The sequence below is a fragment of the Oncorhynchus clarkii genome, chromosome 27 (assembly GCF_045791955.1).
Source record: "Oncorhynchus clarkii lewisi isolate Uvic-CL-2024 chromosome 27, UVic_Ocla_1.0, whole genome shotgun sequence".
Lineage (NCBI taxonomy): Eukaryota > Metazoa > Chordata > Actinopteri > Salmoniformes > Salmonidae > Oncorhynchus > Oncorhynchus clarkii.
Window position 1 is genome coordinate 22,814,911 of NC_092173.1, and position 12,589 is coordinate 22,827,499.

A 12,589-nucleotide genomic window follows, 5' to 3' on the forward strand; every position below is an offset into this window, starting at 1 on the left:
GGAAATATTGGTAAGACATTCCTTAGAGAAGCAATCCGAGTGAAACATAAGATTCAATGTCTTATCAGATACAGAAAGCAAAATTATTTATTCTCATTTGGATTCACGGTTACAGGTTTCCTAAATGCAAAAGACCTGACAGGATACTTCAGACATGAAAGAAAAAAAACTATACCAAAACAATCTACAGTCATGAGGCTGTAAGCAGGGTTTGGGCTAGAAATGAAACTGAAAGGCAAACAAAGATTTGCTGCTGTATGCAGAGTAAAGATCTTCTTGCATGACTTCTTGACAAACGGAGCAAGTCAGGATACACTGGTTTATTACAAATCGGTGCCATCTTTCTTTCTGCCTCAGGCTCACTCATGTTATACGTGCACTGAACAGTTAACAGTAAATGTACAGATTTTTTTTTTTTTAAAACGACATCCAGGGTTTTCTTCTGGATCAAAAAGGAGCGTAGGTGGTGGGTGTGGCGTGGCAATGGGTGCGGTCGGCACTGCCGAATCTCTACACCACCATCTAGGCTGTGTAGGCATTTTTAAGCCAATCTCCAGCAATTTTCACCATGGAGTGGAGATCATGAAATTTGCTACAAAAAAAATATTTTCTACATATTCTGCCATGGAGTAGAGAATGTTATAGTTTTAAAGTTAATTTCCTGCCATTGTATGCATTTTTCCATGGCTAATGCTCAAACAAAATCAAAACTGCTAAATTAATTTTTTGGGGGATTTTCCCTGTCTAGATTTTATGTTGGTGATTGAAAACGAACAAATACATTATTACAAAAAAGTAGGTCTATCTTTTCAACATACTTAATATGTGGTTTTAAGTTCACACCGAAAGCATTTGTCCATCCCAAACGTGAAATATTTTTAAAAATTACACCGTTTGGACCCTTAGGCAGCCCGCCCAAGGATTACAATGGCCGAAAAATCCCTGTTTCCAGTTAAATCGTAACAAAAACTTTTTCTATTAGGTTGAATAAAAGGTGGGAATGTTGGCACGAGAAGGCACAAGACAGGGTTATCAATGTCAAACTAATCTTTACAATCAAAACTTTTACAGTCTGTGTTATATAGATAGCAGCTCCAGTACTTTGCTGGAAGGATAGTCTCAACATCCCAGAAATACAATTGATGACAGGCTATTGGTCTGTTCCTAGAGCGACAGGCCCATGTCTTCACCAGAGAGAAAGCAGCTGGAAATCCCGATGAGGGCGCTCCACTAAAACATGCCCACAAGAAAAGAAAACTGCTTCCCCAAAAGCTCTCTATTCTTTAAAACCACAATTTAACCAACACCCATCTATTTGTGTGACTACCTGGACCTATCAATTGGTTTAAGTATTGAAACCAAACCATATGGATTTGAATGAAAAGTACTTGAATAAACATGAAACAATAAATATAAGCAGCAAACAATTTCAAATAGGCTACATGCCATATTAAACAGCATATAAACACTAAACAGGTCAGCAGCAGGAAGAAGGAATTTAAATAAAACATGTTGGTAGGGTACATTATTCCAAGGCTATAGCCTACAAAGAAATACATTGTGAAGCATTGCGAGTGAAACACAATAAGCTGGTAGGGAAATAAACCCTTGGCATCTAAACATTTTGTTATATTAAATCATTAGTCTATAAATTATAAGCTGTGACTTACTTAGAATTAAAAACAATTTACACAAGCCCTTTTTCATGATATCCAATTGGTATTTACAGTCTTGTCCCATCGCTGCAACTCTCGTACGGACTTGGGCTGTGCAGAGATGCAGAGTAAAAAAAATAAAAAAATGTAGGCCCAAAAAGGTTTTTAGGCAAAATAACGCAATCAAAACAGAAAGCTCCTTGAATGAGGGAATATGCCAGGCCTATTGGGCCAAAATCAATTATGGCCTATTCTATAAATAATACAACGGAAATGAAGGAAACTTTTAAGAGATCTGATTTTTTTTTCTACAATGATACACTTAGTTATGACTCAGTTATCTACCCACCACATTCCTTTCTTTTAGCATGTGCACAGAATAAGTATCTTGCTTTTGGGATATGTGTCTTCAGATTCCACAATGATTATTTAGTTGTGGACACTACAATCACCACACTCCCTCCCTTGGTACACATCTTTGTAAGTCACCCTGATTTAGCACTTGTGTGCTTTATTGGTTTCTTTATGAAAATATTTAGCTAACTCCAAAACAGTAGCTAAAGCAAGGGGATATAGCAGCACACAAGTAGACTACAAATGCATGCTGGGGCGGGCATGCCCTGAGCTGGTGAAAAGAGCGCTCCTAGGCACGCGCCGCTCTACTCACATATTGTCTTATATGCCATTAAAACCTACTTCCAGGTCACAATGGCTGCTTACTGTGAGGAAAATGGTCATTGAGGCCTGGCCTTCAACCAGCCTGGACAACAGACAGATTATTTTAGTTTCAGTTAAAAGTGATCCTCCAAGACACCTATAGACCAAAATGTGATCACCTAGTTAAAAAATAACAGACTATTTTAAAATTGAAATGTTGAAACAAGGCTTTATTTCCTCACTAGTGCTGCACAGCCAAGCGGGCTATACACACCAAAATAGTTCCCGTTGACAAGGTTTGTGTAAAACCACAATGCAGACTCAGGTGACAGTGAGACCGCTGAATCTCACTCACACACCAACTCATTTTCACCAAGTCCAAGGAGGCACTGCTCTTCTTCAACACCCACTTGTAGAGGTCTTCATCCTGAACATTGTGGCCAATTCTCACACACTTCACACCCGTAAACACACCATGACAGCTTAACACCCCAGTGATCATGCACTGCTTGAATTAGCAGGGCAGGCGAAACAGGCAGGGCTCAAATTAGCCCATTAGGGCTCTCCAGGATTCCCCCAGGCCCCATTTGAGTGCAGGGGGAAGCCAAAACTGTGATGTCATTCCACTTAAAGGCGCCTGCATGCTTCCCAGCCGAAGAGTTCTTGCATATATTATGACTACATAAGCTGTTAAGGCAAAAAAAATGTAGGGCGCAAGCCAATGTCTATGCCTCTTCATCTAGGTTTGGTCAACAGTAGGGATTGTTCAATTAAGTATTTTTGTTTGTTTTCCCGCACATTTTTTTCATTGAGAAATACTGCACCAAACATCTTAGATGTAAAATTGCTCGACTAAGATCTTCTCTGCAAAAACCTCAGAATGAATGACAGATTTATTTGAATAATTCTGACTATTTTGAGGAAGTGTATACTTGCTACAGCGTCTCAAATTTACAAACAGTACTATTGGTGCTTTTTTCTTGTTTTTCAAGCTAAGTTCTTTTAAAGGCTTATGCGAGCACTCATTTGGTCAGCCTAGCCGCCAGGAAAACTAAAGCATGCTGACGCATAACAGGGCAAAAATTAATACAGTATGCATGTCTACTCACAGCAGCAGAAAATAATTATCTGCTGCTTGTTCAGCCTGAGAAAAGGCACCACATAGATTCCCTAATGTTCCCAAATTATCTAATGGCAGTGTAGTAGTTGTCTGGAATCTGAGGTAATTTATAGATCAGAATCTGTGCAGGGCTGACTCACGTGAACAAGCATACATTCACCTGCCCCCACTAAAATACTATCTACGGACAACAGGAAACTCTCCAGACATCCAAGAAGTAATCCAGCAGAGCTATTAACAGAAAAGGATACTGATGTGTGAACGGCTACTAAACATATGCTGCCTTTGAAGAGCCAAGTGTCCTAGGGGGATTTCAATGAATCCATCAATCCAACGAACCTCAGGGTTTATTTCAAGAATAAATCATAAGAGACAAAAGCGTCAGATAGGGAGTCACTGACAAAGTGTGTACATTTCTATGGCCTGTGTGTTACAAAGCACATGCCCGAACATCAAGTAAAAGGAAAACTATCACATTCACATGCTGACAAGATCAGGCATGCGCGTGGGTCCGCCATCACACAAATGTTGATTTTGTCCATCCACACCAGACGCGATCAGGACACGCAGGTTGAAATATCAAAACGAACCCTGAACCAACTATACTCATTTGGGGACAGGTCGAAACACATGAAACATTCATTGCAATTCAGCTAGCTAGCTTGGTGTTGCTTGCTAATTTGTCCTGGGATATAAACATTGGGTTATTTTACATGAAACGCACAAGGTCCTCTACTCCGACAATTATTCATCTTTCAATCACCCACATGGGTATATGATCCAAAAAACAAATGAGGAGAATAGAGAGGTGGGGCTTGCAGCACGTCAAAATAGAACAAAGTTATATTTTAGAGCCTGGCTATGGAGACACTCAATGACGCGAGCAGTTTGGATGAAATAGTCAAATAACGTGTACATTTATTTTGTAATACGAGCAGTGTGTTCAGCATGTCAGAAATGGCTGAATTTCACACAAGACATTAATTCACGTCATTAACACCTTCCATTGGCATTCACTCAATTTACTATAGGCCTACAGTTGTGGCCAACCAATTTACTATTCTTGGCAGATGTTTTTAATCCAGTGCAATACATTACTAAAACCAATAAGGAATTACACTGGATCAGGATGCCTGGTTGAACTGCTGTAGAAATTTATTAGAAAGTCACCAGAGCACTCCGCAAAACTGATGAAGATATCAATACACTGGTTACAGAAGAGGGTTAATATGGGGACTCTTACCTCTTACTGATGGGCTTCTCATCCTTCTCGTAGGGCTTGACAAACCACTTGCCAATACGGACAAAGCTGCGGTTCATGAGGCAACGCTCCAGCAGGTTGTGTACAGCTTTGAACAGGAGTGTGCGGCACTCGTAGGACAACCCGCTCTCCCACTCGCCTTCCTCTTCACCTGAGCCAGGGAGAGAGCAAAGAGTCAAATAGCTGCTGAATGCTCCATCAACATCACAACTTTAAACTGTAAACAAGAACTGAAGGATTGGTGGTGTTGCCGTTTGTTATGGGTTCAAACAAGATTCAAACAATGTTTACGATGAAACTCAACACATTATGCAACTATGGAAATAAAATGTTAAAGGAAAAAATCCACTAAAAAACAGCAGTCAAACTGTGTAGCTTTCATGGACATTCAAGAAGCAAAGTGTCACCACCCACACAATCATGATACATTATATCCAAAAGATAATTTGAGTAGAGTTTCCCTTTAAGCTTTCACAATGAACTGTTGCAACAGTTTGACGGGTGGTGGGGATACAAAAGGTAATTTCACCTGACTAGTGTAGGATAGATAAACAAAAATGTTCACTTTGTTTTATCAGTGGCAAGGACTATAAGATCTAGCCACCAAGCAGCCACTTAGCTTCACCCTGTAGGCAGCTAACTACTGTAACAGGAGCTGCGACTCCAATGAAAAAGCAGATGGGAGATATTATGATTTAGGCTTTCAGCTGACCAGTATCATGGTGTGCATGATCATGGTAGGCCCGACATGTAAACTACTTGCATCTTTTGGTAGTGAAAGATGCAGGTAGTCATTGAAGTGCATCAGGCTGTGGACTACTGGACAACTCATCTGAGCAGTGCCTTGCATGACTGGCAGCCTCTCTCCAAAAGTCAGAGTTTATCCTAACTCCAAGTGAGCCACAAACATAACCTTCCCGTAGCAGAGGCTTGCCCTTACTTGACAGATCGTGGTGGATGAGTTCGGCGAAGCTGGGGTCATCCCCCCACCAGAAGAGCCAGAGCTCACGGCGGCCCGGGGTGTGGTGCCTCCGCCACACGCTTAGCACATCGGCCGCCAGGCACCGGCTGAAGCTGCACAGGATGGGGTCTTCCTCTGTCACGGGAAAGAGGATGGGCGAGGAGGTGGGCCCCTGCCACACAAAACGTCGCCATTTTATCCCAGTCAGGTCAGCCTGGGGGATGGGGTGAGAAAAGAGAGAGCTGAGACAGAGGTCCAATCCCAAATGGACACTAGAACCTATGCACTTGTAGAGATCTGAGAGGATTTCACAGGTGCAACTAATATGGTAATCGCTCTACCTTGCCCTCTGATAGGCTCGATGGAAGTTTCACCATATTCCTTGCAAGATCTCCGAAAGTACGTAGGGTCCATTTGGGATTGGCCCAGAGACAAGAGGCAAGCCGGCTGAATGTAAAGCAGTGCAGTAGTAGCCCAACTCCTGGGACAACTTTAACAGCTGTTTATCTAACCAGTGTGAAGTACCTCCAAATACAAAATGTAAAGGATGCAGTTGTTCCTTTGTGTGCAACCTAACCTTCCAAATCATTAGTCTTTAGGGTTCAAAGGGTGGGAAACCCATTTCTATCAAAGTATTTAGTGCCAATGGTTATTACCTAGAATATTCAATACAGAATAGCTTCGAATGCTATGCAACATTTTCTAGAAGAATATAGAATCAATTCAAAATATGACAAGACATTTATTATATCCTAGTTTTAATAAAATATACAGTTTCAGAATCACTAAAACTATTGGCCTATAGTTGATATAAGGTACACTTGTCTTAGTACCCCGTTGAAAGTTCTATCCATAAGGGAGTAAGTACCACATAACACTACAATGAGGAAGTGTGCAACTCACTAGCTTCATGAGTTGTAGTTGACAGCACTGGTGATAGGAATGCTCACTGAAGAAAACAATACTGTAGACCTAGTCATAGGCTGACTCATATTGTTGGCCTAAAAAGTTAGCCATAACTAACTAACCAAGCATCAAGTTGTAAACAAACGCTAATGTACACTATGACTAGTTGCTAAGAAATAGTTAGTTGGATAGAAGAAATTGAAATCAAATATATAGCTAATGATAATGAGGTGAAGAATCATTAACATCTCACAATGACAGACAACCTCACAAAATAACCTGAACATTGCATGCCAGTTAGCCAACATTAGCTAGCTAGCGAAATGATTGCTAGCTAAGAAAGAATGTTTGTAGTTGAATCTGGTGTACTTCAACTGCTATAAACTAACATCGTATCAACAAAGTATTAATGTTAGCTAACTACAGTTAAGTCACTTGCAAAATTGCATTAGACAGTAATCTAGAACAGGCCTTGACGCCTCCAGTCAGCTGCAGTCAAGCGGTTTAGCTTGCTGTCTGCCTAGCCAAAATGGCTTTATGGCCTCAGTTTGAGCTAGCTAACGTTAGCATGCCAACATAGTTTAATCACTCACCAGGCAAAATAGGTTGGAGTGGCAGTCCTCTAAACTGGCCCCGTTTGGTACAAAACATGAACTCATCCTCACAGCGTGGTTGAACAATCCATCGTCTCAGTTACCGAGAAGAGCAATATTCAGCTAAGTTATTTGATCTGGATATTGAGTATTTAGCCAACTAACCCAGAAAACTAAGATGCTAACTTGCTAGTTATTTATACAACCGGTTGATGCCTAGCCACTATGCTAGCTTCTTGCTTGCTAAACAGTCTCGCTGTCTTAATAGCCAGCTAGCACAACTAGCTAGTTAGCTTTCTACGCTAACAGCGAGTCCGTTTTCTTACTTTACTTCATAATACGTTAACTAAAATATCTACACGAACCATACCAGAGCCTCACCATGAAGTGATGTAATCTAAAACAAGTTCAGAGCAAAGAAACGCTCCCCTCCCCGAGTTAAGCTATCTAGCTAACATAGCCAAGTCAGACTAAATAAAACAGTTAGCTAACACCACCCTTATATTCCCCATAGTCGCCGGAATCCGATAAAACTATCAAAACTTTCACTAAAATACTGACATCATGATGTAAATGTCCAGTAAGGGTAAGCATTTGCGTTTACTGATTCTCGGGTCCTGCAGGTTGCCATTTGAATTCAAGAATTGAATTCTTTAATGGCGGCCAAGAGGACAACTCTGCCTCCCAACTCCCATTGGCCAATTTGTGGCAATGGTGGTGGTGGGGGGGGTGGGGGGGGGGGGGGGTCACACTATAACTGATAGCTCGTAACTGAGTTTACTGATCAAACCAATGACATCTTTGTATCAAGCCAACTCATCCTATAATGATCATTATGCTTTCAGGCTCCAGCCAGCCATAATCTAATGGAAATAGTAAAAAAAACGGAACCTCTCATCCTGGTCCCAGTCAGTCAATCACAGGTAATCCTCCTCAGGTAGCCAAGTGGTTAGAGCGTTGGGCCAGTAACCGAAAGGTTGCTTGATCGAATTCCTGAGCTGACAAGGTACAAACCTGTCGTTCTGCCCCTAAACAAGGCAGTTAAATTAACCCACTGTTCCTAGGCTGTCATTGTAAATAAGAATCTGTTCTGAACGGACTTGCCTAGTTAAATAAAAAGACACCCCTAAACAAGGCAGTTAAATTAACCCACTGTTCCTAGGATGTCATTGTAAATAAGAATCTGTTCTGAACGGACTTGCCTAGTTAAATAAAAAGACAGAACTACTGCACAATATGTCAACAAAACAGGGCACAATAGGACAGTTTTACTAAATGTTTGCATTTTTGCAAGTTTTCCCCTGTTCTTTATAAGAGAAAAAGGTAAATAGAGGTAAAGGAGGGGGAATCATATCTCAAACATACACAGCTGTTTGGGGGAGCTCTGACAGAAGTGTGGCATACTTTCAACTCCAGCTGATGACATGAGGGTATAATGTTTAATTTCCAGGGCACTCTAGTGTCTACAAATAGATTTATTAATTCACATTATTTTAGAGATTTCTGTTACAGCTATCAGAATACATTTCTGAAATACTCCCCATACAATTTCAGGTGTAGAGTGACAGAAAGCACCCTTGTTGATTATTTTATGTTTGTCACGAGTGAAACTCTTGCATCCAATGTACAGTACCAGTCAAAAGTTTGGACACACCTAGTCATTCAATGGTTTTTCTTTATTTTTTAAAACTATTTTCTACATTGTAGAATAATAGTGAAAACATCAAAACTATGAAATAACACATGGAATCATGTAGTCACCAAAAAAGTGTTAAACAAATCAAAATATATCTTATATTTGAGATTCTAGTAGCCACCCTTCGCCTTGATGACAGCTTTGCACACTCTTGGTATTCTCTCAACCAGCTTCATGAGGTAGCCACCTGGAATGCATTTCAATTAACAGGTGTGACTTGTTAAAACCTAATTTGTTGAATTCATTTCCTTCATAATGGGTTTGAGACAATCAATTGTTTTGTGACAAGGTAGGGGTGCCCTATTTGGTAAAAGACCAAGTCCATATGGCAAGAACAGCTCAAATAGGCAAAATGAAACGACAGTCCATCATTACTTTAAGACATGAAGGTCAGTCAATACGGAACATTTCAATAACTTTGAAAGTTTCTTCAAATGTAGTCGCAAGAACCATCAAGTGTTATGATGAAACTGGCTCTCATGGGGAACGCCACAGGAAAGGAAGACCCAGAGTTACCTCTGCTGCAGAGCATACGTTCATTAGAGTTACCAGCCTCAGAAATTGCAGACCAAATAAATGCTTCACAGAGTTCAAGTAACAGACACATCTCAACATCAACTGTTCAAAGGAGACTGCATGAATCAGGCCTTCATGGTCAAATTTCTGCAAAGAAACCACTACTAAAGGACACCAATAATAAGAAGAGACTTGCTTGGGACAAGAAACATGAGCAATGGGCCCCCTCGGGTGGGGCCACAGTGTCTCCTGACCCCTCCTGTCTCAGCCTCCAGTATTTATGCTGCAGTAGTTTATGTGTCGGGGGGCTAGGGTCAGTTTGTTATATCTGGAGTACTTCTCCTGTCCTATTCGGTGTCCTGTGTGAATCTAAGTGTGCGTTCTCTAATTCTCTCCTTCTCTCTTTCTTTCTCTCTCTCGGAGGACCTGAGCCCTAGGACCATGCCCCAGGACTACCTGACATGATGACTCCTTGCTGTCCCCAGTCCACCTGGCCGTGCTGCTGCTCCAGTTTCAACTGTTCTGCCTTATTATTATTCGACCATGCTGGTCATTTATGAACATTTGAACATCTTGGCCATGTTCTGTTATAATCTCCACCCGGCACAGCCAGAAGAGGACTGGCCACCCCACATAGCCTGGTTCCTCTCTAGGTTTCTTCCTAGGTTTTGGCCTTTCTAGGGAGTTTTTCCTAGCCACCGTGCTTCTACACCTGCATTGCTTGCTGTATGGGGTTTTAGGCTGGGTTTCTGTACAGCACTTTGAGATATCAGCTGATGTACGAAGGGCTATATAAATACATTTGATTTGATTTGATTAGAATGGTGGAAATCTGTCCTTTGATTTGATGAGTCCAAATGGGAGATTTTTGGATCCAACCACCGTGTCTTTGTGAGACGCAGAGTACATGAACGGATGATCTTCGCATGTGTGGTTCCCACCCTGAAGCATGGAGGAGGTGTGATGGTGCATTGCTGGTGACACTGACAGTGATGTATTTAGAATTCAAGGCACACTTAACCAGCATGGCTACCACAGCATTCTGCAGCAAAACCATCTGGTTTGCACTTAGTGGGACTATCATTTGTTTTTCAACAGGACGATGATACAAAACTCACCTCATTGTGTCCCTCTTGTTGTTGATTCTTCACAAAAAAATAAAGTTTTATATCTTTATGTTTGGAGCCTGAAATGTGGCAAAAGGTCGCAAAGTTCAAGGGGGCCGAATACTTTCGCAAGGCACTGTATATATATACCGTTGAAGTCAGAAGTTTAAATACACTTAGGTTGGAGTCATTAAAACTCATTTTTCAACCACTCCACAAATTTCTTGTTAACAAACTATAGTTTTGGCAAGTCGGTTAGGACATCTACTTTGTGCATGACAAGTAATTTTTCCAACAATTGTTTACAGACAGATTATTTCACTGTATCACAATTCCAGTGGGTCAGAAGTTTACATGCACTAAATTGACTGTGCCTTTAAACAGCTTGGAAAATTCCAGAAAATTATGTCATGGCTTTAGAAGCTTCAGATAGGCTAATTGACATGATTTGAGTCAATTGGATGTGTACCTGTGGATGTATTCCAAGGCCTACCTTGAAACTCAGTGCCTCTTTGCTTGACATCATGGGCAAATAAATGAAAATCTGCCAAGACCTCAGAAAAAAATGTAGACTTTCACAAGTCTGGTTCATCATTGGGAGCAATTTCTAAATACCTGACAGTACTACATTCATCTGTACAAACAGTAGTAAGCGAGTATATACACCATGGGACCACGCAGCTGTCATACCGCTCAGGAAGGAGACGCGTTCTTTGGTGCGAAATGTGCAAATCAATCCCAGAACAACAGCAAAGGACCTTGTGAAGATGCTGGAGGAAATAGGTACAAAGTATCTATATCCACAGAAAATGGAGCGATGAGTGTATGTCAACTTCTGACCCACTGGGAATGTGATGAAAGAAATAAAAGCTGAAATAAATCATTCTCTCTACTTTTATTCTGACATTTCACATTCTTAAAATAAAGTGGGGATCCTAACTGACCTAAGACAGGGAATTTTTATGAGGATTAAATGTCAGGAATTGTGAAAAACTGAGTTTAAATGTTTTTGTCTAAGGTGTATGTAAACTTACAACTTCAACTGTATGTGTTCTCTTCACTATTATTCTACAATATAGAAAATATAGAAAATAGTAAAAATAAAGAAAAACCCTTGAATGAGTTGGTGTGTACAAAATATTTGACTGGTACTATATATAAACATGAACATTGGTGCGAAGACCAGTCATGCACGCAGTGCATTTTGACCAAACTGTTCCCCATTCTTTTGATCCAGATTTCTGGGGAGTATTATACCTCATATTTAAAGGGATACACCCAAATTACAAAATCACATTTGTTTCCTTACCCTGTAAGCTGTCTATGGACAAGGTATGACAGCAATCCAAATATATGGTTCATTATGAGTCTAAACTCTATCAGTATCATTGTTTTTAGGGGCGGCAGGTAGGCTAGTGGTTAGAGCATTGGGCCAGTAACCGAAAGGTTGCTAGATCTAATCCCCGAGCTAACAAGGTAAAAATCTGTCGTTCTGCAAAAAATTATTTCTTGTTAACTGACTTGCCTCGTTAATTTTTGGGAGGCAAAATCCAAACAAGTGCATCTAGTCATGCAGTACCACTTACCACCACATGGCAGCAGCCCCAGTATGAGAAATGTATTTTCACCGAAGTTGGCAGCAGCCACCCAGTCTGGCTCTCAGTTTGGGTACTGCTGGTTTATAGGACAGAAGCAGATTTTTACACAGCGAAGAGGACGTGAAAATAATTTATACATGAGGTTGTTGATGCTGGCAAATATTATTCAAGGCGAGCTGGTACGACAGGCTGGAAAGCTGAGTTACTGACTTGAACATATTTACTTTATACCAAGGTTTGCTAGGCGGCATAATTTAACCTAGGCAGGATACAAACCAGGATATTCAACATGTTTTAAAGTCTAGTCATAGTTCTGGGTCTGTCACAGCAATTCTAGTCCAACTAAGCAATGGTACCTTTCCAACAATTACAAATATACTGAGTTATTATTCATGTTTACCATTATAGAAGATATGCATGTACTCATTTAGCTTTCACATGACGCAACATTCTCTTCTCTATCAGCAAAACAAATATAACCAAATGTCCCCATTCAGTAAGTAATTGACACTAAAAGTGA

The 12,589-nt window shown here is 40.6% G+C and overlaps 1 protein-coding gene across 1 annotated transcript in view; it reads right to left on the minus strand.

Moving 5' to 3' along the window:
* Nucleotides 1-7,847, minus strand: part of LOC139385644 (mediator of RNA polymerase II transcription subunit 13-like) — a 29,553-nt gene extending 21,706 nt beyond the window's left edge. Inside the window, exons 1-3 of the mRNA XM_071130875.1 lie at nt 7,154-7,847; nt 5,634-5,868; nt 4,676-4,844 (exon numbers count right to left, since the gene is read on the minus strand). Coding sequence (XP_070986976.1) covers nt 4,676-4,844; nt 5,634-5,868; nt 7,154-7,219 — 470 coding nt within the window. The 5' untranslated portion in view covers nt 7,220-7,847. The remainder of the gene's footprint in view (nt 1-4,675; nt 4,845-5,633; nt 5,869-7,153) is intronic.
* Between the last annotated feature and the right edge of the window lie 4,742 nt (nt 7,848-12,589).